The sequence below is a fragment of the Pseudophryne corroboree genome, chromosome 10 (genome assembly GCF_028390025.1).
Source record: "Pseudophryne corroboree isolate aPseCor3 chromosome 10, aPseCor3.hap2, whole genome shotgun sequence".
Taxonomy (NCBI): domain Eukaryota; kingdom Metazoa; phylum Chordata; class Amphibia; order Anura; family Myobatrachidae; genus Pseudophryne; species Pseudophryne corroboree.
Window position 1 is genome coordinate 252,300,768 of NC_086453.1, and position 27,199 is coordinate 252,327,966.

A 27,199-nucleotide genomic window follows, 5' to 3' on the forward strand; every position below is an offset into this window, starting at 1 on the left:
GTTGCAGCAGCTCTTGTTTCAGCACAGTGACCATAACAGTTTGTTTCAGTTTGTACAAACCCAGAAACAATTACAGTAGCTCAAATGCTCCAAGCTAAGCACAACCAGATATCCATCTGAAGGTACTGTAACTACTTGATCTCGAGCCCTAGTGCACTGTTCATTGCAATAAACTACACTGTCTGTACAATCATGATCTCACAGAAAAGTTGGACAATATATAAAACTTACACATCCCTGTCATAGTATTTCATGATACTTTTTCTCCACTGGACAGCCTATTTTTCGTCACTTTAACTCTATTTTATGGTTTAGTTACCATTCATCCTCCTCAAACAACCACATTAAACCCTTCACTGCCATGAAAAGGACTAATTCTTATCATTTCAGAAGTTTCAGACATCTGTATATGGAGGGGGTGGACTCTTACTGATAAGCCCCTTCTTAAAAGTTGATGTTGCTGGGAGTCGGAAGAGGATGGGACTTGATGACATTGTTCAGTGGGAGGATGGCATCATTAAGCCCTGCTCCCACTACCAGGATCTACACCAGAGTTTTTGAGAAGCCAGAGAATTGTTCTCTCTCCCCTTTCTGGCACATGTATACTCAAGGGTACCCACCAAGAAGGACCATTGCAAGCATCCCCAGTAGATTTCATGACAAATCAATGGGGCCTGGTTTTGGGTAGTGAACAAAACCCCATGAAGCAGCATCTACTGGTGGTGTCCCATCTGTAAGTTTATACAAATACTGCAATCTCCTTCCCGTGTATACATCCATACGGCCCAATGTCCAAAGTCTGAAAAGCCCACTTTTGGCATCCGTACATGCTGTAGTACCGATTGGTACATTCTTATATGCCACCATCGGTCACCCCAGCCCTATGGCCGTTGCAGTTTCTCCGTCTGACTATTGTCTCCTATGACTTCTTCTGTGAACGCAGCGCCTTGAATTGTCATGCCCGTGACACTCCCATAACATGCAACCTAAACAGCATTCATTTCTAGCCATCGCCCAGGAACGCCTATCACAACATTTCTGATATAGTCTGTTCTGATTGCAACAGCATGTAGGAGAGCCCAGAAATTTCCAAGCATGTGCAGTTTATAAAAATCACTTATCTACATGAATAGCATTGCGTGCAGATTGCGTACAGCTCAGAATTTGACCCAATGTGTGGGATAGACTTTTCTGTATAGCTGGAATCCCTGAATGTGACCCTATGCCTTCTAATTGTGTGGAGTTTGCATATTCTCCCCGTACTTGCGTGGGTTTGCTCCGAGTACTCCCATTTTCTTCCACAATCCAAAAATATACTGGTAGGTTAATTGGCTTCTGACAAAAATTAACCCTAGTATGAATGTGTGTGCATATAAATGTGCTAGGGAATATACATTTTAAGCTTCACTGGGGCAGGGACTGATGTGAATGGCCAAATATTGTCTGTAAAGCGCTGCGGATTATGTATGCGCTATATAAATAACTGGTAATAATAATAATAGCAGCTATGGAAAGGGGGGGGGGGGGGGGTGTTACGACTACAAAGTTGTTTCATGCTGTCGGGGGAAACCAATGGGCACAACTCTGCTCAGCTACTTGGGTGTGTGGAACTGGTAATTTTGATTGGTGGGGATAGAATCCTTTTATGGTGTTCACTGAAACTAGTCTTATTTCTATCTGCTCAGAATGATCATTGACTTGCATTAGCAAATCACATTCAGCATATTATGTACACTAATCTCTCCAATCATATTTGTTGTATAAAGTCATAAAATGGTCTTACCGGTGATGTTCAACAGAGTCATTATCTGGAAGGTTTGCTCCACACACACTGCACCGATCACAGATATTTCTGCCGTCATTCTTCATCCCAGCTGCAATTTCACCAAGTTTGCTGAACAACTCTCTTTGAATGAAGCCTTGGGGCAGAAGTCCTCCATAAGCGCTGAAGTCCATTGATACAGCCAAAGCTGGTTGCATGTGAAGAGCGGATGCCATGGAAGTTGGCACACTAATCAATGATTCCCCCTTATGGTTTGGGAGAACGGAGTAGACACTAAGATGTTTCTCAGCATGAGAGATAGCATGCTCTGGCCCAAGGCTGAAACCTTGGCCTAAGTCAAAAGTCTGATCAGGAGCATTCTCATCACGGCCAACATTAAGATCTCGAGCACTTGTGATAACACTACTGCGGGTTGGGGTTCCTGGGCTATCTTTGCTTTTATCATCTGATTTGTCCCCAGCTGATGCACTGGACTCAGCAGTAGTGCTATCTTGGTTACAGATCTCGTCAACCAGCATTGCCTCAGATTTCACTTCTGATAGACTTGGAAGCCGGCTACTGGAGTGCAAGTCTAGTGCCTTTTGTTGCAGTGCTCCTTGAAGCAATGACTGGCCAATTGTCATTAGGCTATCCACAGCAGTCTTGGTTGGGCTCATACCTGAAAGTCCATAGGATGTTGATACTGATGGACTTTGATCCACCAGGCTCTGGTTACCCAAGCTGGTATAACCACTCTCTTCACTGGAATGCTTTGTGTTTAACATGCTTTTAATAAATCTTGACTTTCTATCTTCCTCATCATCCATGGCCCTCTCACATGTAGAAAGTTCACCATCATTCTCCTCCGAAGCTTGTATGGTTTCTAAGATCTTCAGACACTGCTCTTCTAAGTACTCTATTTCTAGAATTTCTGCTGCATACAGGAGGTCATCCAAATCTTCAACTTTAGCCTGCAGAGTGGCAGTATAAGCGTATTCCAAAATCTGTTGGAAAGTCTTTGGTGACAGAAAGTCCAAGGTGTAATGCTGGCTGCTACGATGGAAGAGTATTTCAAACATCTTACTAGTACAAGCCAATATAGTCCTATGGGCATGAAACTCTTGAGTATCCACCATGATGACCACATCACAGAGTGTCCCCGCCAGCCGCATTTGGTTGGCTTTTAGGAGAAGACCCGTTGGGTGATTGGGGTTTTGCAACTGTATCATACCCATATTAGCAAAATCCATAATTCTCCTCGGGTCTAGTCATTAGTCTGTTTGTTGCTTCTTACGGTGGGCCAATCTCTGGAACCGATTAATCTACAGATACAATAAAAAGCACAAACGATTCATACTCAAATAATAATCACAGCTGAATAAATACAGTACAAAAGAATTAAATTCAATAGGCAAATAAAATGCACAATTATGTGATGCAAATATGTGTTTAACTGTAAAATGATAATCTTGAGTAATACCCCTCTTACACTCGCAAAAATATCCCGGGATATTGCACATGAACACGCATCATCCCGGGATTTTGCTCAGTGTGAAAGGGTACAGGGACAATTTCACGGGACGAGCATCCCGGGATTTCATCCAAGGTCTCGACCAGGGTTGAATCCGTGACCGTCCCGGGAAGCTGTGTAGTGTGAAAAGGCCCATCCCTGGATTCACTACCCGGGACTGTTAAAAGGCCTCGAATTGGAGCTTTCTTGGGCTCAGAAAAGATGATGTCATCTTTCAGAGCCCAGGGGAGCGTCCTGGAAGCGTGGGAGCAAGGCAGTATGGCGACCTGGACAGAGGTGAGAGAGCTGCTCAGCATTAGGGGAGAGGAGGAAATAATGAGGTAGATCACAGGCACAGTGAGTGATGCAGTAATTTATGCTGTGAGCAGGCCCCACCCCTCCCTTTGTTGAGTATTGTGACCTCATCTATGTGAGCCAGAAAAAGGCCATTTCTAATGACATACATATGCATTTGCAGGGATATCCCGGGATCAGTGTAAATGGGGCTGTCCCGGGTCGATCCCAGGTCTTAGTGCAGTGTGAAAGGGGTCAGTCCCGGGAATGCATCCCGGGAGTGACCCGGCTGTGTGAGAGTGTGAAAGGGGTATAACTATATCCTCACTGCCCATAAAGCATGTACAAGCAAAACTAAGGGGACAATTTTTTAAACATTGGATTTTGAAAGTCAGTGATGGTCAATGGCATTGCCCAATGTTTATCAAGCACCAATGCTAAATCAGGTTTGTTTAACATTATTTACAATTGGCATTTGAATGGTCAAAGCTCCCGTTCATTGAGAACTTTGAAACTCCAACGTGTCTGCCCCTAAATGGAAGTAGCCTACAGGTTAGAGAAGCAGCCTGGATTTGCCTTTTACATGTTTGCCCCTTTAAAACATTGGGCAAATATGCAGGAAAGTGGCTGATGAATGCTGTCCAATTTGTCCTATTCTCTTTGCTACAAATATTTATTACAGTACAAACAGTTAGGAATATGAATAGATTTTTCCCATTGCAGAGAACATTGTCTCATTTGGTTATAGTTTTTACAACAGGCAGCCATGGGAACGCCTTTGGCCCTCCAAGCCTTCTCCTGCACCCTCCAGCTTTAGGTTTCCACTCTGAACTTATTCCCTGCTTGTGCCCTGCCAAGATGGAGCTACCAGTGAAACCCGGCAAGGCATAAAGCAGTGGACAAAATTAACCAATGGTGGAACATCAGACTTCTGCACAAATTCCTGTACACAACAGAGTGAGGAATTTTAGTATATACAGATGTGTCCTCCCTCATTGTCACGTTAAACAGCCCTACTAGTTGTGCCTAGGTGCAAGTACGTTATACTAATTCAGAGTGTCTTTTTGTGCATATTTCCCCTGAAAATTCATCTTATTCACATTGCTATGCGAATAAGACGCGCATGCAGACTACGCTGATTAATATATGCGGCATGTGTATATCTTGTGATACTGCAGTTGTATATGCACACAAAATGCTACGTCACAGTATTTTCCACTGACACCGTAACGTAGCATTTCGTATACAGCTGCAGTCGCACACAGAACATACACATGCCACATATTATTTTTATTAGTCTAATCTGCTTGTGGATCTTCTTTGCATAGCGATGCAAATGAGATGCATTTTCGGGGGGGGGGGGGGGCAGATGCTCAGTGCTGGCTGTGTCACAAGGGAGCTGTCGGCTCTCATGCACCCTGTCTGCTACGACTCATAATGTACGAAAGCTGGACTAGGAAGTACACACCTGTAGAAGACCTGAGGAGAAGGAGGGAGCACAGTCTGCACCACCTGGTCTCCTACCTTCCCTCTCAGCAGAGACCTGGGACAGCGTTTGCCGACTGCTTAAGGAAATTTTGGTATTAGTGATCAAGCTGTGGTTGGTAACTGCACGCCACGCCACGTGACGTCTTTGTAACATGTGGGTGGACGGTAAGAGGGGCAGGTGAGGCCTACCTGGCATGTGAAACGACTGAGGAACATGCAAGATTGTTTGGGAATAAGCAACTCAATCATCCACGGGTACAACGGAAAATGTTGGGCTTCGCAGAAAGATATCTGTGTGGCTGCAAGATTTGTAGAGAGCAGAGAAAGACAGGAGGGAATAGACGTGTGCTTAAATATATGTGCTTTTAACTTCTTAGAGATTAATGACAATGGGTGGCCTCACGAAGACTAGCAGGCCACATACTGAAGTGGCATCAAGTTGCCTATCACAGCCCTAGAAGCATGAATGTCCAACTTGAAATGTGGCCTTCACCTAAACACATTAAAGGCATCAATTTGGGGGTTGAGACAATATTCACATAAGGTTAAACTACAATATGACTTTGCTAGGAAACAGTGACATAACCATGGGGGTAATTCCAAGTTGATCGCAGCAGGAATTTTTTTAGCAGTTGGGCAAAATCATGTGCACTGCAGGGGAGGCACACATAACATTTGCAGAGAGAGTTAGATTTAGGTGGGTTATTTTGTTTCTGTGCAGGGTAAATACTGGCTGCTTTATTTTTACACTGCAAATTAGATTGCAGATTGAACACACCACACCCAAATCTAACTCTCTCTGCAAATGTTATGTCTGCCTCCCCTGCAGTGCACATGGTTTTGCCCAACTGCTAAAAAATTTCCTGCTGCGATCAACTTGGAATTACCCCCCCATGTCAATTTAACTTGTTCTTAGTGAATGGATAGGTTGTATTTGTAAATGGCCGGCTCAATGTGTGTAGCCAATGATTACACTCAAGACTCCCCATGGAAATGTATTTGTTATTTCTTGTAACTGAAAGGAGTAATGGAATGGACCTTTGAGTACTGACAGCTCACATTTAGCAGTGATTTCCAGGTGAAAGGTTCCGAATAGCCTGAACATGTCCATCATTGTATCCTATTAAGATATTATTGGATAACAAGTTATGCTTAAACTATTAGGATGATGATAAACATAATCATGTTAGGTAGGGAGAGTACATTTTAAGGAACTTGAAAAAGATAGAAGTCTTCCTATATAGCTCTTTTTTTAATTCTCCAAAGTCTGTGGAGTACATGTTTTTTGGTAGTTATTTTCAGGCATTTGACAAAACTGCATCACTAGTTAAGCCTTGCTAAGTGTGGCTTTATAGTTAGTGTCACATGATGAAACTGGAAGTGCAACGGACATAAGACCTGCTGAAGGACGGGGGGGTCAGATAATTTTAGTATGTGCAACATATTCAGAGGAATAAAGGGTTAGTAAGTGGAGTTCCACAGAGAGGTGTGCAATGATGTTTTAGGTTTCCATTAGAGGCATAATATAGGATTCAGAAGCTACCTTTTCTTTAGCCAGTAACATAGATTTTGACAATACAGAGAGTCACACTCCATGTATACTGTAAAAACAACTCTACAACAATCTAAACCGGGATACACTCACATGACACACAGAAAAGCTGGCCAATGTAACAAACCTAATATGTAAAAGCCAAATATTAGGTGTACAAAAATAAGTTCTAGAATACTATACGATACCTATGTCACAGAGAGAAGAGTGTAAGTATTTCTCATAAGTCACATGGTCAGCAAATTCATCACAAAAAGCCTGGTCACCTCTGTCACCAGAATTCAGGGGTTTGACATATAATGTACACATGGTGACAGGCAATACAGGGGAGGGTATCCTGTTACTGGGAAGATCACAAAATGTAATGAGACTATCAAAACTTGTCTCTTGTCAATAAAATGTATTCTAGAATTTCAGAAACACTTTTCAACACTATGATCTCTCTATACAAATACTGTGTTATAGAAAGATTTCAGTGAATACCAAACTCTACCTACATCTCTTTCTGGTCCGGGCAACAGTATCTTTATTACATTATGCCACTGAAATATCGACAATCTGTTCATTGCTATTGCATTGGCAATTACAGAAAAACTAATACATTGTGTGTGTGTGTGTGTGTGTGTGTGTGTGTGTGTGTGTGTGTGTGTGTGTGTCTGTCTGACTCTTGCTCATGGGTTTGATTTAAGGGGAGCGGCCCAACTCATATAGTTTATTCAATATAATGATGAAGAATATTGTATTTAATTCTAAAAAGCGCAGAAGAGGGATTTTTATATATTTTTCTCTCTCTTAGACATATATATATATATATATCTATATATATCTATATCTATATACATACACCAAACGTAAAGTCCACACTCCATACAGCTTAGAACAACAGCGGGGTGCTCCAATAGAGATCACAAGATCCTTCCATATAAAATTTGTTTGAATTGCGCACTCACCATTTGAAGAATAAACGTTCTTTATTTAATAGGCAATATGCTCACAAAAAACATAGCAAAAAGTGCATATGTGCAAATGTCGACGTTTCGGTCCACTAGGGACCTTCCTCAGGACAGACAACTGTGCATCCTTGAAGCAGCTCGGCCAAAAGCAGCTGCTTCAAGGATGCACAGTTGTCTGCCCTGAGGAAGGTCCCTAGTGGACCGAAACGTCGACATTTGCACATATGCACTTTTTGCTAAGTTTTTTGTGAGTATATTGCCTATTAAATAAAGAACGTTTATTCTTCAAATGGTGAGTGCGCAATTCAAACAAATTTTTATATATATATATATATATATATATATATATATATATATATATATATATATATATATATATATATATATATATACACACACACACACACACACACATATATAATTTCTTTAAGGGGGAGGGGTAGTAGTAAACTCTTCCTTTCTTAAATAAAGTTTACAGTGTCAGACCAACAAACTATCATAATATAGACTATGTTTCACAGTAAGCAGTCAAGCTGTAAAAATATGAGGCCAGTGACTGACTTGTACATCTATCAAAAGACAATACTACTACCCAAAATTGAGCAACACAATGTTTTTTTTCCCCATGTTGTAAAAGCATAAATTACTTTCATTTTTGTTAACTTTCCGCACATGCAATCTCGATGTGTTCACGAAATTAGCCCTAATCACTGTTAAAATATACCAATAACTAAGGTTCCTGTCTTCTTAAAACTATAATGTTGCATGTAGCCATAAACAGAAAAAAAAAAAGAAAAAAAAAGAAAAGAAGAATGGTTATATTACAGGTTGAGTCTCCCTTATCCAAAATGCTTGGGACCAGAGGTATTTTGGATATCGGATTTTTCCGTATTTTGTAATAATTGCATACCATAATGAGATATCATGGTGATGGGAACTAAATATAAGCACAGAATGCATTTATGTTACATATACATCTTATACACACAGCCTGAAGGTCATTTTAGCCAATATTTTTTATAACTTTGTGCATTAAACAAAGTGTGTTTACATTCACACAATTCATTTATGTGTCATATACACCTTATACGCACAGTCTGAAGGTCATTTAATACAATATTTTTAATAACTAGGGGGTCGATTCTATTCGGCAACTAATGAATAGCGCCGGGAATTAGCTCCCGACGCTATTCAATTCAGCAACTAATTACCTGCAATTGTCGGGAATTCTTCTCTCATCCCCGGGGGATGAGAAGAGAAACCCGACAAAAGTGCTGCCTCGCGGCCGGCGCGAGGCTGATTCTGTCGGGAATCAGCCTCGCGCCGGGGAGTTAAGTCGGAGAATGCCCGTTCTCCCAACAATTCAACCTGTTTTGTCGGCGAGAACGGGCCATCGCCGACGTAACTAGTTGCTGAATTGAATAGCGTCGGGAGCTAATTCCCGGCGCTATTCATTAGTTGCCGAATAGAATCGACCCCTTTGTGTATTAAACAAAGTTTGTGTACATTGAGCCATCAGAAAACAAAGGTTTCAATATCTCCCTCTCACTCAGAAAAGTCCGTATTTCGGAATATTCCGTATTTCGGAATATTTGGATATGGGATACTCAACCTGTATATATTTTTTTTGTACCCAGTTCCCTCTCACACAAACCAACAACAGCCATAAACACAGGTTTGCTTTAATCAGTAACAAAAGAACATGCAGTCTGGAAGGATGCTTTATTGGACTTGTCAGACTTAGAATAATAGTGAGAATTGAGGTTTGTGTAACAAAAGTACAAAGCGTAAAGACATTAAGCCTATTGTTACCACTCCACCTCAGCAGAAGGGTTAACCTCCCATGTGCATCATATTAGCACATGGAGTAGCCACTAAACTGGCAGCACTGCAATGTTACTTTAGGGTGCACACATGTAGGACATTTTAAATTGTCATTTAACACATTACATGCCATTAATTGCAGCTGTATGCTAAAAGTGCAGCCTGCAAGGTTACGTTGCACTTTTAATCACGGATATAACTTAAACTGTAATTTGTAGGAGACAATATTTAAAGTTTTAATGTCTTCAATTTAGACAGATCCATAACCTTTAAGTGCCATTAAGTATTGGAAAGACATGATAAGGTTAGAGTGTTAATACTTATAAAGGACAATAACCTTTAAAAAATTCCACTTTTCTGGAATCTATATTTATAGAAGCATTGTCATCTATTGAGAACACAGTTAATGTAAAGCATCCAGCGACTAATTATTAAGACCTATCCCACTTTCACAGTAGTGGTTTTCATTTTTACAACTGAAGTGTCCCCTCAACTGGTATTATTGGAGCTTAAAAATTATTCTAAATGTACTTCAGGGCCACCCTATGCTGGTTAGAGGCATTCATCTGGATTGCAATAAAAGTGATTTGACTCTTCTACAGTGGTCATGCGCTGGACATTCTCTATGCCTGTGCCACTGCGCAAAAGGGGGTGGAACCTCATTAAATTGGAGCACAGCTCAGCAGCGGATCCACAGCCCAATATATGTAAAAGTTAATCATCACTCGCCACACAAACACGGCCAATCGTCTTGATCTGGGTCAGGCCAATCGCATGGTACTATTTTGGTAACTTTTCTACAAACAGTCGGCACAATTATAAAAATTAACTGTTTTCATTTTAGCCCCTATTTGTATGTCTTGAAGTTTTTTTTATTGTTTGTTTGTTTTTGAATAGAGGAACCCCATCACGTAAAGTGGAAGCTTGTACACTAACCCCCAATAGTATTAAACACCCAGTAAGCATCATCACATCCAGACAATATTAACAGTAACCTGCACAAATAGATAGGACTACAGGGAAATGTAATTAAATACATACATACATACATACATACATACATACAACTGCTTTATCATTAAGTTGAACACACACACTTCAGCTGTATACATACCAAGTTACATTGCAGAATAAAATAACGTTTCATTTTCAACATCTTTAATTTTGCAATTAAAGACCTATATTATGTATGTAAAACAAATATAGACCGGGTGTCCAAATGACTTTAAACAGGAATACGCACTATGGAATTCACCTGCTGCTCTTAGGTGGTACTTAACTGCGTAATGAAGACCCAAAACGGAAAAAATACATATTGGAAAAAACAAATGCCATTACAGCTTGGACTCCAGTAATGCAAAACCAGACAGACACAAAAGACATGTGCTTGAGAGACCTAATAAAACCAACAGGCATAAACCTTCATATATGCGGTTAGCTCACACTCCTACAGGTCATCTCTCTAATCACAATCATACTATCCACAGGTTAGTCAACATAACTGAGTGTATGTATGTATGTATGTTTATAACCACATAGCGAACAAGAAGAAGTACATGTCACAAAACGCACCAATAATGGAAAGAAAACACAAATAAGTCAAGATAAAAGGGTTAAGAAAACAGATCCCCACAATAGCGGCTAGTCCTATTGTGTGGCCAAAAGCAGGAATGTTTTTGTCTGTTGCGAAGTTGAAGCCAGTTATACAGTGTGAGGGTCACAGGGATAAATAAAGACCTGTACAAAGCCCCAAATAGACCTTAGCTCTTTTCTGTGATGTCACCCGGGAAGAAAAAAAAAGCTAATATTTCTTCTGGCACTAAGTAATACCTTGACAGAGCCTTAAAAGTAAACACCTGCACTGCTTATCAATCAGTACATAGAAGACAACTTTCTAAAATGATTGGGGGGGGTGCTCTCATTACCACCACCCCTCCCTCTTCCCCTCCCCATATGTCATGAATAGACATAGTTAGTGGCTGGGCAGCACAAATATGGGGGGGGGGGGGGGGGGGAGTTGTCAAACACCCACAGAGCTTGCTGCTATGAATCAGTGTATAAGATAATACAGAGTAATTGATTACTGATTGTAGAAGCGCTGTCTACAATAGCAGCTAACAAAAACAGTGTTACACATAATGTATGAAGTGTTAAAATATGGGCTACAGTTCACTTCTATCCATAAAAGAATTCTATTTCTGCTGGTGTGTATAGATGTGTAAGCATTTCAAAGAGGAAACTGTTATGTTACAAGATACACACATTTCAGGGAACAGCAGGAAATATAGGACAATTGTGATACGAAGTTGCACTGTAGTGCCCAGTCACCAGGTTATGGCAAATAGCATTGGATGGGTGGCTAAAACCATTATTAATTACACCTTACAGGAAAGGTATAGAGAAGTAAGGAGGGGGAGACAAGTCTTTCCTTACTCTCTTGGTACAGTTTGTTTTTCTTTTAGCCAGGGTGGAGGGGAAGGGGGGGGCGTGGGGGATTCCATTGACAGAGCTTCTTTTGATGACTTGGAAGGGTTAATTAGTCAACTATTAAAAACCCTTTATCAGTTGTGTATTGGCTAGATTTAGCTCCCTTTAAACCCTAAATAAAACTAGTTTGGGTAAAATTGTACATGTTGAAGCCATAAAAATCAATGTCAGCATTAATAACAAAGATTAGATAGGGGAGGGAGGGGGGGTTAACTCTGTAATGGGAGGGAGGGGGGGTTAACTCTGTAATGGGCAAAAGAGGCTACAAAAGGGGCATTTCTGAAAACCCAGCAAGGGTGGTTTAAAGATAAATTCAATAACTTAGACTACATTCAAAATAAGTCCAGAGAGGGGGAACAGATTAACCCCCCCCCCCACCCCCAAAAAAAGAGAAAAGTAAAAAACTGTACACGGACACAGAATAGGCTGTTTTTTATACACACACAACAGACGCTTAGAATGTGTTTGCAGATCTGTCTGGCTACCACACAAAATGAATATTTGAATATTAAGTGTTCTACAGCATTCAATGCTAAATCTATGCTGCTACTGCTGGTCAAGTTGTACAAATACAACACAGCATACAAAATAAGTCAGGGGGGAGACAACCGGCAGATTTATTTTTCATTTCTGTTTGTGACAGGCATTGTGCTCAGGGAACAGCAATGCCAGGGGGAATCGGAAACCCTAATCATGCAATAATTAAGAATATACATAAATAATTTGATAAGACAGTGGAATAAGTCACGTGAGCTACATGCAAAATCGTGTTCAAAAGTGTAAATATATACACCAGTCATTAAGAGGAACAAAGGCTAAAATGAATCACCAGACAATAATAGCCTAAAATTCAACAGATGAATACAGAGGGAGGGAATGTACTATATGGACGGTACAATCTAACAGACATCAGGCACAATTTTTCCATTCCTCTTGTGAAAGGCAAACAATCCTTCTATACTGCAATGGGTCACACTGTTATTATGAGTCCCATTCTATTAATTAAAAAAAAAGGGACATATTCTCCAGTTCCTCTGTGTTGTTCTCAGCAGACATAAACAAGTCATAATTATGCATATTCCACTGTCCCTTATATCACACCACTAGCCAACAGCATCCAAATGGCAATCTCCTGTCTGAGTGCAATGCACAGTAATAGCAATAATACATATTACAGGCTGGTGCTTCAATGCAAAATTATACATGTCAAGTACCAGTATAATGCCTGGACTGACACCCATCATCACAGAGAGCCACACACACCTGCATACTACACAGAAATATACTGGGAATAACATGCAATGCACAGTGCATGATAACAGGGGGATTATTATCTTGTATTAAAGGCAGCAGATACAGTCTAGGATTCAGTTCACCAGTGAAGCGATATCATAGATCTCTCTACCCGGAGCGCTTTATAGGAGAAACTGCATTTGAAGTTTTGCCATAAGTGCTCTTAGGATGGGAATGAGAGTTTTTATATAGTGATATGTGCAGGACAAGGGGTTATATACTGTAGGGATGTGTGCGAGGCAACGCGTTATATACTGTACGGATGTGTGCGGGACAACGCGTTATATGCTGTAGGGATGTGTGCGGGACAACGCGTTATATGCTGTAGGGATGTGTGCGGGACAACGCGTTATATGCTGTAGGGATGTGTGCGGGACAACGCGTTATATGCTGTAGGGATGTGTGCGGGACAACGCGTTATATGCTGTAGGGATGTGTGCGGGACAATGCGTTATATGCTGTAGGGATGTGTGCGGGACAACGCGTTATATGCTGTAGGGATGTGTGCGGGACTACGATTTATACTGTATGCTGTAGGGATGTGTGCGGGACTACGACATAAATAAGGATGTGTGCGGGACAACGAGTTATATAGGGATGTGTGCTGAACAACGCTTTACATAGGGATGTGTGCGGGACAACGCTTTATATGGGGATATGTGCGGGACAACGCGTTATATAGGGGAACATGTAACTGATCAGCAAGTGTTAGCGCTATTGATACATTGCTGAATGCAACATGTAGACGGGTGATGGGGATTAGAACTTTCCGCAATGTAAGTAAATCTATAAGAAGATGAACGCATGACAGCGCTGCGATGCTGCCCCCTGCACAGTACAATAACATTTATATAAAGATATACATTATAACAGTGATATGGATGTGGCAGAAGTGAGGGGTGAGAATAAGATGCACTCTCCATCCTCCTGCATCTCACACAAAAGCCAATCACAGCCTCCCCTGCTCTATCTGTGAGAGTCTGCAGTTCGGGGTGACCCTGTGCAGGAAGAAGTGGCGGGGCGCACTCACCTGCGCTGGGGCTCTCTCAGCAGACATGTATGTGAGTGGGGATGCGCTGTTACAGCAGCAGCAGCCTCGTCCAGCAGTTCGCAGTGCCCGCTCTCAGGCTCACTAACTCCTCTCTGCTGTGAGCTTAGCAAATCACCACAGCGGTGACGTCAGGCCGGCGCCTGGGACACATGATGCTGCCTCCCTCTCCCCCCCCCCTCCCCGTGCTGGAGCACCGGCCCCGCCGCCATGTTGACTGCTGGCAGGGCAGGGGAGGAGAGTGAGTGGGTACTGTGCTGCTGCTGCTGCTGAGGATGGTGACACCCGCGGAGGGGCAGAGGATGGCTGTGTTATGGGGTCGGACCTGTCGCTGTGCTGGTTAGTGGTAGTGTCATCATGCATTCTCTGTCATATTCAAGTGCTCAGCCTGTCACTTTTCCACCTGTTGCAGCATTGCTGGGGCTTGTAGTTCCACAGCAGCTGGAAAGCAACAGCCTGGCCTCTATAACACATCACGCCAGGGTGGTAGACAGGCACTTGCAGCTGTGCTCGAGCTGGTTGTCACTTCTGAAATTCTGAGAATCTGAATATCATCAGAGTTGGAATAGTGTGCAGGGACTTGTGGTCCCACTGCAGCTGGGGAGCCACAGGTTGCATAAGGCCTAGGCTGACCATACTAGCCCTTTAAACTGGGACACTCATGAATTACACAGGTTCCGGGGCTGATTAAAATCAGGCTTGAAGTCAGCCAGCCACAGAATCTGTGTAATTCATGAGTGTCCCAGTTTAAAGGGCTAGTATGGTCAGCCTATATAAGATGGATATCTGTAGAGATGGTGCAGGGTTGGAGGTAACATCTATCTATATGGTTAGTGTCAGGATTGCCATTGTAGGTTTCATTAACAGAAGGTTCATCTATAGTATGTGCGCCACGATTGATGTAGACTGTGCAGACTTTGATGCGCTAAAATCCTTAGTGTGACACACCAGTGTCTTCAACTGCATCCATTTCACTTGGTACAAAATGTTCTGCACCAGATTATCACACCTGCTTTGCCTTGGCAAGGACCCTGGATAAATTATTTTAACCCCACACAGGTGGATTTCCTGTTAGCAGCAGTAATCGCCGGGGGCTATCCTATTAGCCCTGATGACAGCGTCCTGATCCCCCTCCGATGCTGGCACCTATTGGGGATTAAGCTTGGGGTGCATTAGGAATTTATCACAGATACCATGTGTTATCGCCTGAAAACGGGAACCTTTTCACATTCTCCCCCCCCCCCCCCCAAAAAAAAATGGACAGTAATTGTGTAGCCAGACAATGACCATCGTTTTTCGGGGTCCGGAAAAACATCAGGGCTACTAGGATACCCCCCCATAGAATGATTAAAATACAGCTGGTTAATTTAGCCTGAATTCTTGTATTAGGAAAATGTCAGAGTCTGTAGCATAATATTTTCTAACACAGTTGCAAGGACATGTTTAATACACTTGGTGAAAAATGATTTTGCATTTAAACTCTACTTTGATAATATTTAACTTGTAAATTCCCACGATAAGAATAGGTAGCGAGTTATGTTTACAAAATAAGAATTGTTCTACACAATAGTCTTGTGCTGAAAAAGGCAACATTTCCAGGGACATTAAAATTAAAATCCTTGCGCAGGTGTTTTAAACATTGGACTCTTGCAATTATAGACAATTGTTAAATATGGACTTGCAATGGATTCCCTTCCATTGAGTACAATATGCCCTTCTCCTGTTTTGCCAGGGCTGACATAATTAGTTGATGAGACAGGCGTACTTAAATATACAATTACTTAATTCAGCATAGGTAACTGCAATAATTTGTAAATTGAGTATTGTGGAAAGGACCAAATTGATAACACATTGTATTCGTTGTGGAAGAGATGAAGGTGATAAAGAAATGCTGACTATTATGCATATTTTAAATTCCTGAATGATTGTAGCGGATTTGTGAGATTGTGATTTCATTTGTTTTATTATATTGAATGTAATGTTTAAACATAATTTTTTATTTATTGTCGTTCTGCTATGATCACAGATGGAAACTTCTCTCCTGTTTATTTCAGCAATGTATTGTTCTGTCTGATCCCATATACTGATTACGGGGAATAGTAGGAAAATGATCTACACATCCAGAGTGAGGCAGCACTTGCAGTGACACATTGAAGACTTGACAACGCTTGTGCCGCCCACCTCCACATGTTATACATTTTATTGACGTTATTTATTAACCGTTTCTTATATAGCGCAGCAAACTCCATTACGCTTTACAATTGGAAACAACAGTGATAAAATAATACAAAACAATAGGAAACAACAGTGATAAAACAAAACTGGGTAATAACAGATAGACATAGGGGTAGGATGGCCCTGCTTGCAAGCATACAAACTATAGGAACGCTACAATCCACTGAAAGAACTTGTGGTGGGGTTATATATAGTTACATAGTTAGTGAGGTTGAAAAGAGGCAAAATGCCCATCTTGTTCAACCTGTATTCTGTGTTAAGCTGTTCATATTATAATGCACCTGCTGGAGTAATGGTTTAGTACCAATTGACAAATATGATTCTTACCACTGGCAGATATTAATGTCACTATGTTAAGTGCTATAACCCTGGATACTTTTTCCAGTTAGAAATTTGTCCAATCTATTTTTAAATGCATTTACTGAGTCTGCCATTAATACCTTCTCCAGCAGGGAGTTCCAAATCTTTATTGCCCTTACCATGAAGAACCCTTTCCTATGTTGTGTATGAAATTTTCTCTCCTCTTGCCTTAGCGAGTGCCCACATGTCCTATACATTATATATTTATTTACTTTTCTCTGACGTCCTAGTGGATGCTGGGTACTCCGTAAGGACCATGGGGAATAGACGGGCTCCGCAGGAGACTGGGCACTCTAAAAGAAAGATTAGGTACTATCTGGTGTGCACTGGCTCCTCCCTCTATGCGTCTCCTCCAGACCTCAGTTAGAATCTGTGCCCGGCCCGAGCTGGTTGCACACTAGGGGCTCTCCTGAGCTTCTAGTAAAGAAAGTATTTGTTAGGTTTTTTATTTTCAGTGAGATCTGCTGGCAACAGACTCACTGTTACGAGGGACTAAGGGGAGAGAAGCGAACCTACCTGCTTGCAGCTAGCTTGGGCTTCTAAGGCTACTAGACACCATTAGCTCCAGAGGGATCGAACACAGGACCCGTCCTCGATCGTCCGGTCCCGGAGCCGCGCCGCCGTCCCCCTTGCAGAGCCAGAAGCAAGAAGAACATCCTGAAAATCGGCGGCTGAAGACTCAGGTCTTCATTAAGGTAGCGCACAGCACTGCAGCTGTGCGCCATTGCTCCCTATGCACACCACATACTCCGGTCACTGATGGGTGCAGGGCGCTGGGGGGGCGCGCCCTGGGCTGCAATTAGAGTACCCTACATTGGCAAACAGCACATAATATAGTCTAAAAAACTATATATGTGCAAAAATCCCCCGCCATAATATAAATATAAGAGCGGGAGAAGTCCGCCGAGAAGGGGGCGGGGCTATCTCCCTCAGCACACTGGCGCCATTTCCTCTTCACAGCTCCGCTGGAAGACAGCTCCCCAGGCTCTCCCCTACAGTTTCCAGGCTCAAAGGGTAATAAAGAGAGGGGGGGCACTAAATTTAGGCGCAAACTGTATATGTAAAGCAGCTATAGGGAAAAATCACTTTGTGTTAGTGTAAATCCCTGATTATATAGCGCTGTGGTGTGTGCTGGCATACTCTCTCTCAGTCTCCCCAAAGGACTTTGTGGGGTCCTGTCCTCAGTCCGAGCATTCCCTGTGTGTGTGCGGTGTGTCGGTACGGCTGTGTCGACATGTTTGATGAGGAGGCTTATGTGGAGGCGGAGCAGGTGCCGATAAGTGTGATGTCACCCCCTGCGGGGTCGACACCAGAGTGGATGGATATGTGGAAGGTTTTACATGACAGTGTCAACTCCTTGCATAAAAGGTTCGATGACATAACAGCTGTGGGACAGCCGGCTTCTCAGCCAGTGCCTGCCCAGGCGTCTCAAAAGCCATCAGGGGCTCAAAAACGCCCGCTACCTCAGATGGCAGACACAGATGTCGACACAGAGTCGGACTCCAGTGTCGACGAGGACGAGACTAATGTACATTCCACTAGGGCCATCCGTTGCATGATTACGGCAATGAAAAATGTGTTGCACATTTCTGACATTAATCCAGGTACCACTAAAAAGGGTATTATGTTTGGGGAGAAAAAGCAACCAGTGGTTTTTCCCCCATCAGATGAGTTGAATGAGGTGTGTGAAGAAGCGTGGGCTTCCCCCGATAAGAAACTAGTGATTTCTAAAAAGTTACTGATGGCGTACCCTTTCCCGCCAGAGGACAGGTTACGTTGGGAGACATCCCCGAGGGTGGATAAGGCACTCACACGCTTGTCGAAAAAGGTGGCACTGCCGTCTCAGGATACGGCCGCCTTAAAGGAGCCTGCGGATAGAAAGCAGGAGGCTATCCTGAAGTCTGTATATACACACTCAGGTACTATACTGAGACCTGCTATTGCTTCAGCTTGGATGTGTAGTGCTGCAGCAGCTTGGTCCGATACCCTGTCAGAAAATATTGATACCCTCGACAGGGATACGATTTTGCTAACCATAGAGCATATTAAAGACGTTGTCTTATATATGAGAGATGCACAGCGGGATATTTGCCGGCTGGCATCTAGAATTAATGCAATGTCCATTTCTGCCAGGAGAGTATTATGGACTCGGCAGTGGACAGGTGATGCGGATTCTAAAAGGCACATGGAGGTTTGCCTTACAAGGGTGAGGAATTGTTTGGGGATGGTCTCTCGGACCTCGTTTCCTCAGCAACATCTGGGAAGTCGACATTTTTACCTCAGGTTCCCTCACAGCCTAAGAAAGCACCGTATTATCAGGTACAGTCCTTTCGGCCCCAGAAAGGCAAGCGGGTTAAAGGCGCGTCCTTTCTGCCCAGAGGCAGGGGTAGAGGGAAAAAGCTGCACCATACAGCCAGTTCCCAAGAACAAAAATCCTCCCCTGGTGGAGCCAGGTGCGGTGGGGGCCCGTCTCCGGAACTTCAGCGACCAGTGGGTTCGCTCACAGGTGGATCTCTGGGTTCTACAAGTGGTATCTCAGGGATACAAGCTGGAATTCGAGACGTCTCCCCCTCGCCGTTACCTCAAATCAGCCTTGCCAGCTACTCCCCAGGACAGGGAGGTAGTACTGGCGGCAATTCACAAGCTGTACCTCCAGCAGGTGATAATAAAAGTTCCCCTCCTTCAACAGGGACGGGGTTACTATTCCACAATGTTTGTGGTACCGAAACCAGACGGTTCGGTGAGACCCATTCTCAATTTGAAATCCTTGAACACTTATATAAGGAAGTTCAAGTTCAAAATGGAATCGCTCAGGGCGGTTATTGCAAGCCTGGAAGAGGGGGATTACATGGTATCACTGGACATCAAGGATGCTTACCTACATGTCCCCATTTACCCACCTCACCAGGTGTACCTCCGTTTTGTGGTACAGGACTGCCATTACCAATTCCAGACGTTGCCGTTTGGTCTGTCCACGGCACTGAGGGTATTTACCAAAGTAATGGCCGTAATGATGATACTCCTTCGAAAGAAGGGAGTTATAATTATCCCGTACTTGGACGATCTCCTTATAAAGGCGAGGTCCAGGGAGCAGTTGTTGGTCGGAGTAGCACTATCTCAGGAAGTGCTACAACAGCACGGCTGGATTCTGAATATCCCGAAGTCGCAGCTGGTTCCTACGACGCGTCTGCTGTTCCTGGGTATGATTCTGGACACAGAACAGAAGAAGGTGTTTCTCCCGGAGGAGAAGGCCAAGGTGTTGTCATCTCAGATCAGAGACCTCCTAAAACCAAAACAGGTGTCGGTGCATCACTGCACGCGAGTCCTGGGAAAGATGGTAGCTTCTTACGAGGCAATTCCATTCGGCAGGTTCCATGCACGGATCTTTCAGGCAAGATCCTGCTTCAAAACCAGCCAGTGCTGATTCAGTCAGACAACATCACGGCGGTCGCCCATGTAAACCGACAGGGCGGCACAAGAAGCAGGATGGCGATGGCAGAAGCCACAAGGATTCTCCGATGGGCGGAAAATCACGTGATAGCACTGTCAGCAGTATTCATTCCGGGAGTGGACAACTGGGAAGCAGACTTCCTCAGCAGGCACGACCTCCACCCGGGAGAGTGGGGACTTCATCCAGAAGTCTTCCAGCTGATTGTAAATCGTTGGGAAAGGCCACAGGTGGACATGATGGCGTCCCGCCTCAACAAAAAGCTAAAAAGATATTCCAGTTATTCTCTTCCAGCTGGGGATTGTTTAAACAGGGAGATGGCTCCTAAAGTAGATACGCATGTGATTCGATTAGTGCAAAAATCTACATTACCTTTGCCTTCAACATCATTAAATGAGGTCACGGATAGGAGAGTGGATGGTTTTCTAAAAAACATTTTTTCCCTGTCTGGGGCAGTCATAAGGCCAGCCATGGCTTCAGCTTGGATGGCAAAGGCAGTGGCTGCCTGGGTTGATGCATTAGAGGGGGATTTTTCAATAGCATCTAGAGAGCAAAAATCCCATATAGCACATATAAAACAGGCTGCAATGTTCTTGGATGAAGCAACATTGGATATGGGTACTATTGCCTCCTCAACTTCAAAAAAATCTGCTCGTAAAGCAGTTTGGCTACGTACGTGGAAAGCTGATTCAGAATCTAAGAAGGTTTTGGAATCCTTGCCCTTTTCTGGAGATATTATTTTTGGTAAAGAATTGACAAATATTTTGGAATCAGAAGCAGACTCCAAGAAAGTAAAGTTTCCTTCCACATACAATTTCAAACCTAAAGTTCTGGCTTTTCGGCGGAAAAGCTAAAGGTAAAAGTGATAGCAGGCAGTCCCAATACAACAAGTCTGGTAAGAGTAAAAAGCATTGGGCTACCAGAGGACCAGTTGGTAAGACAGATAAGCCATCCATCAGCCTGATGGTGCAGGCCTCCACCTGGGGGATCCCAGGGTTGGGGGCCGACTTCTTCAGTTTGCACAGATCTGGCAGCAGTCTACAACAGATGCCTGGGTGCAGGAAGCGGTATCTCTAGGTTATGCTTTTGCCTTCAAGAAGCACGCTCCTAGAAGGTCTTTTTTTTCCAGCCCGTCTCGGGTAGAAATGAAGGCCAGGGCTTTGCAAGAGGCAGTTCAGAAATTGCTTCAGTCAGGAGTAGTCATTCCAGTTCCTCATGCAAAACGAGGACAGGGGTTTTACTCCAATCTGTTTTTAGTTCAGAAGCCAAATGGGTAATTTCGACCCATTCTCAATCTCAAAGTGCTGAACAAATACATTTGGGTACCTCGGTTACACATGGAGACTTTACGTTCCATCATTTTGGCCATGGAGCCAGGGTGTCAGGAATCTGCATTCTCCGTCGCATCACTACTGTGGAACTACAGGTTCCAGCAGTTCAGTTCTGTTCCAGTTCCAGTTTTCAGTCTACTGCAGCCTGGAGTACACAGTGCTTCAGCTAACTCACAGCTGATCTGAACACCCAATCCAGCGGGGTGTGTTCTCACAGATGCAACATCCAATCATCACAGACCAAGGGGTATAAACTCCAGTTCCTGGCTCAGTCTCATCGCCTTGGACAACACGTCACATTCTGTGAACAGGCGTCTCCTGTTTGCAGTCATCTGTCTGCAGAGATACCCCTGTGTATTGGACCTGTGGAACTACAGGTCCCAGCCTTTCCAGTTCCGTTCCAGGTTCCAGTCTTCAATCCTTTGTTTCCAGCAGTCTTCTATTTCTGGCATCTCCAAGTCATCTCCCTGTTCCAGTGTTCCTGTGGAACTACAAACTCCAGCCACAGCCAGCCACAATCCACCAGCAGTAAGAGACTCTCCTCAGGTGTTTTATCATTATCTACCTGTGCACTCATTATCAGTTACCATCTGTGCATCTCAGCAGTTAACATCTATTTGCTTAGAGACTGTCTCCTGCTTAAGCCCGTTAGGCTATCTGGACTTGTGCTTCATAGAGACTGTACAGTTATCAGAGTTCTGTTTTTCCAAAGTTATTTCATCCTGAGTTATACTGAGACTGTGTGCTTTTTACAATTACCGGAGTTCTGTTTGTTTCAATCATAGTTACCAGTGACTTTTGAATATTTATTTCTTGTCATTTCTGGTTTTGCATTCCACTGCAATTGCATTCCACTGCACCTGTTATTCAATTGCTTTGTGATCCCTGTGACATAATAAATATCAGCGCCTATGCGCAGGACTATGCTTCGGTCTCCTCGTGTATTACATCACACCAACACTGACCCACTAGCGCCCCCGCCGGGGACAGACAAAATCAGAATCCTGACACAGGGAATTATATGGTATCCCTGGATATACAGGATGCTTACCTACATGTTCCTATAACACTGTCCCATCAGTGCTATATCAGGTTCGCTGTCCTCCAACAGCATTTTCAGTTCCAGGCGCTACCTTTTGGGTTAGCCACAGCCCCCAGAGTATTTACCAAGATTATGGTGGTAATGGCAGCTTATCTCCACCAGCAGGAGATAAGAATTTTTCCATACCTCGATGATCTTTTAATACTGGCACAGTCGCAAGAATTGCTCCCATGTCATCTGCAACAGACAATAACGTGTCTGCAGAAGCACGGGTGGCTCATTAATTGGGCAAAATCCTCTCTGGTTCCGTCACAGCGGATGACTCACTTGAGGGCTGTACTGGATTCAAGTCTTCAGAGAGTAATGTTACCTCTGAACAAGATATCCAAGGTTCAGTCAAGGATTCAGCACTTGCTACACAGTCAAAAGGTATCCATTCACGCAGCAATGCGTGTGATGGGTTTGATGGTGTCAACATTCGATATGGTGGAGTATGCACAATTACACTCTAGGCCTCTGCAGCGTCTGATTCGTGGCAAATGGATTGGGTTGCATCAGACGATAAAAACACAGACTATGGTTCTTACGATAGAAGTAAGAAGGTCATTAGCCTGTTGGCTACAGACATCGCATCTGGACAAGGGGAGACCCTTTTGGAAATCAGATTGGGAAATTCTGACGACAGATGCCAGTCTCCAGGGCTGGGGAGCAGTGTCAGGAAGGTTGTGTTTCCAAGGGCAATGGACTAAGGAAGAAGGTTGCTTGCCAATAAATATATTGGAACTTCGAGCCATATACATGGCACTGATTCAAGCAAAGGACATTCTTTGGGGAAAACCAGTCCAGATCCACTTGTACAATGCAACGGCAGTAGCGTACCTCAACCATCAGGGAGGAACTCGCAGCCGAAAAGCGATGAAGGAGGAAAGTCACATACTAAAGTGGGCAGAACTACATCATCCAGCCTTGTCCGCAGTGTTCGTTCCAGGAGTCCTAAATGGGGAAGCGGACTCTTTCAGTTGACACGCCATTCAGGCAAGTGAATGGGCTCTACACCTGGAGGTCTTCCGGACTCTAGTAGACAAGTGGGGGTTGCCAAAGATAGATCTCATGGCGTCCCGTTTGAACAACAAAGTTCTCGCATATGAGTCAAGAATAAAGGATTCCAGAGCGATCTTTGTGGATGCCCTGTAGGTGAGATGGGACTTTCATCTGGCTTATGTGTTTCCTCCAATCACCCTATTACCCAGGGTAATGAGAAAGATAAAGCAAGGGAAAGGGGCTGTGATACTAATAGATCCAGTTTGGCCCAGTAGGCATTGGTACACAGATCTGCAGAGAATGACCATGGATGCTCCACTTCTGCTCCCTCAACGTCCAGATCTACTAATGCAGGGTCCTTGTTATCACAGACATCTGGATCGACTGTCTTTGATGGCGTGCAAGAGGTTGGAGGTTGGACATGCAGGAGGTTAAGCACCGTTTGCCCGAAGGCGTGACCAAAACAACAGAGTATATAAAACAAAGTCTGTTTATTAAACACACAGTTTAGACACCTTGGCAGTTCAGATAACTTTCAACAGTAACTTGTGCAGATAAATATAGCAGTACAGTTCCTGGAAGCGCAGTGGTAATGAATACTGTGGCAATGCAAGATAAGATGTAAAAAAGTCCTTGCAAGACCCGGAGTTAAAAAGTCCGTTGGCCACAGCTAACAGCTGTAACAGGGAACTAGCTGGTACTGCCCAGCAGATGACACACTGGAAGCTGGGTTGCTGGGTTGGCACAAATGCACAGAGGTTGAAGGGAACTTGGAAGAATTGCCGTGGATGACGGATGGAACCGGTGCAGACAGAAGGTGTATTAAACTCGCCACTGAAGATAGAGATCGATGGTGAACTGTGGTTCGATGTTGTGTGGTAGATGATGATCGGATCGATGCTGGAACACCACTGGAGGTGGAGAGCGATATTGGAAGTGATGCAGAACACCACTGAGAGCTGGTAGTGACACAGGAACACAGCTGGAAGCGAGACTGGAGCAACGCTGGAAGCTGGAAGCCAGTGATGAAGTCACTGTGGATCACGGAGAGTGATGTTGGTAGGCAATGAGAGCTAGAAGTGATACTGGAACCCCGCTGGAAGCGATTCTGGAACAACGCTGAAAGCTGGTGATGGATCACTGCAGGACACAGGATGCAATGTAGGAACACTGCTAGAGTCAGGCAGCACCACAAGATGGTAACTGGTGTGGGGTCTCTTTAAGTGGAGCAAGGTCACAAGAGCTGGAATACCTCGAAGCACAAGCTGGAACATCCACAGACAGGAGAGACATGTATCACTAGGATAGACAACCAAAGCACTGACGAGCAGCCTGGATGTAGGATATTTATATCAGCTGGGAAGCAGGTATTGGCTGAGTAATCAAGCAGAGTGCATCGGATAGGCTGTAGAATGACATGTGATGAAATCAAACATGGCTTGCGCCCATGTTTGAATCTGGAGGGAAAGTCTGTTTGAACTTTAGCACGAGGAAATCAGTGGAGATGGCGGCGGTGGACAGGAGACGCCATTCACTATGACAGAAGTTATTAACTGTATAGTTGCCATGACTGCGCTGCCGGGATCACGGAGAGGAGACTGAGGCAAAGTTGTACAGCGCGCTGCACGCAGAAAGCGCAGATGGAATCCAGGCTTGGAGCACTGGGCCAGTCTCAGGAGACAGTTAGAAGGTAAGAAGTGGTGACTAATTAGCCAGATCGTGACAGAAACCTTCCTCAGCTTGCATTTATCACCGAATATGGCAAGCCTATATTCATTGGTGCAGTGAACGGAAAATGAACCCTAAGTCTTTCAGAGTTTCCAGGGTCTTAGCATTCCTTAAGGCAGGAATGAATAAAGGTTTGAAGGTGGCTTCCTTGAGAGTGCAAGTGTCAGCGTTGACTGTACGGTTCCAAAAGAAAATTGCCAACTAACATGATGTGCATACTTTTTTCCAGGGAATGCTGCGCATTCAACCTCCTTTTGTTCCTCCAACAGTGCCTTGGGATTTAAGTCTAGTCCTGAAAGCTCTTTAAGTTGCCCCATTTGAACCACTTAATAAAGTGGATCTTAAATGGTTGACAGCTAAAGGTCTCTTTCTACTGGCTACAGCGTCCGCTAAAAGAGTATCAGATTTAGGGGCATTATCATGTCATTCCCCATTTCTGATTTTTTTTATCCAGATAAAGCAGTTCTCAGAACTAGATCTGGGTATCTTCCGAAGGCGGTGTCTAAATTCCATCTTAATGAAGAAATTGTAGTCCCGGCTTTCCAGGTACAGGGCCTTTCTGCGGGAGATGCATGGCTGGACATGGTCCGTGCATTAAGGATCTACGTGGATCGTACTAGTGCCATCAGAAAGACAGATTCTCTTTTCATTCTCTACGGATTTCACAAGAGAGGATGGCCTGCTGGCAAGATGGCTTCGGATGACTATTTCAGAAGCATATTCTCAAGTTGATCTCCCTGTTCCGGCTAATGTCTCTGCACACTCTACTCGTAAGGTACGTCTATCATGGGCAGCACAACGTGGTGCTTCAGCAGAACAGATATCTAAGGCAGCCACATGGTCTTCCATTAACACATTCATTAGACGTTATGCCATGGATACCTTTGCCTTTCATGACACTGAATTCGGGCAAACGATTCTCCTGTCCAATCAGGAGCGTCCCCACCACTAAATTGCTTTGGGAAATCCCATTGTTATCCTTTGGATAACCTGTGGACCCTGCCGGAGAAATATACGTTATGGTAAAGAACTTACTGTTGATAACGGTATTTCTCCTAAGTCCACAGGGATCCCACCCTGATCCCACGCACCTGATTTGAGGATCCTTTTACTCACTAACCTCTTCCTTCTTGTACGGAAGGGTGTGCATGTGTGTTTTTGTCGCCTGATTAGTGCTATCTATGATGCTCCTGCCTTGAGCTTTGGAATACAGCTGATTTGCCTGAGCCAGGAGGCGGGGATATATGGACGGGCCCGTTGCATGCTGGGAGGCCGTAAAGCTTTGACCGATTGGTGCAAATCCGCTGTTGCTTCATCATATCCCATTGTTATTCTGTGGATTTAGGAGAAATACCGTTATCAACAGTAAGTTCTTACCATAACGTATATTTCTAATATACACACAGAAAAGGTTTTGTGGGGTTACTTAAAATTTCCAGGTGAAACATTCACACTTGTTTGCTGGTGTCTATGGTGCAGAAAGTGAAGTCCTGTATTGGTATATAATATATACTAAGCCAGTGGTACCCAAACTAGGGGCTGTCGGGAAACTGCAGGGATGCCATGAGTTGGTGGGCCCAGGACCAAATCTCATTTTTATGGTCGATGTGATAGGCAGCCACCAGCTCTAATTTTGCCTATCATAAAATATCTGGACAAACATAAGTGCAACCCTGTCCACCACCACATAACTGGACCAAAGGATGACAGATAAGCACAATTTACTTAATCTAATAGTGATTACAGAATTTCTCAATAAGAAACTTTTGGCTTGGGGATACCGTGAAAAAAACTGCTGATAAT

At 43.7% G+C, this 27,199-nt stretch overlaps 1 protein-coding gene and 1 long non-coding RNA gene across 4 annotated transcripts in view; one reads left to right on the plus strand and one right to left on the minus strand.

Annotated features, from left to right (window-relative positions):
- Positions 1-14,330, minus strand: part of ZBTB16 (zinc finger and BTB domain containing 16) — a 180,989-nt gene extending 166,659 nt beyond the window's left edge. The window contains exons 1-2 of the mRNA XM_063943191.1: positions 14,194-14,330; positions 1,784-3,084 (exon numbers count right to left, since the gene is read on the minus strand). Of these exons, the coding sequence (XP_063799261.1) occupies positions 1,784-3,012 (1,229 nt within the window). The 5' untranslated portion in view covers positions 3,013-3,084; positions 14,194-14,330. The remainder of the gene's footprint in view (positions 1-1,783; positions 3,085-14,193) is intronic.
- A 54-nt stretch (positions 14,331-14,384) lies between these two features.
- Positions 14,385-27,199, plus strand: part of LOC134966440 (uncharacterized) — a 65,719-nt gene continuing 52,904 nt past the window's right edge. Inside the window, exon 1 of one of the 3 annotated variants that reach the window (XR_010188647.1) lies at positions 14,385-14,550. This is a non-coding gene — a long non-coding RNA (uncharacterized LOC134966440). The remainder of the gene's footprint in view (positions 14,551-27,199) is intronic. The other 2 variants (XR_010188649.1, XR_010188648.1) reach the window with 2 other exon arrangements.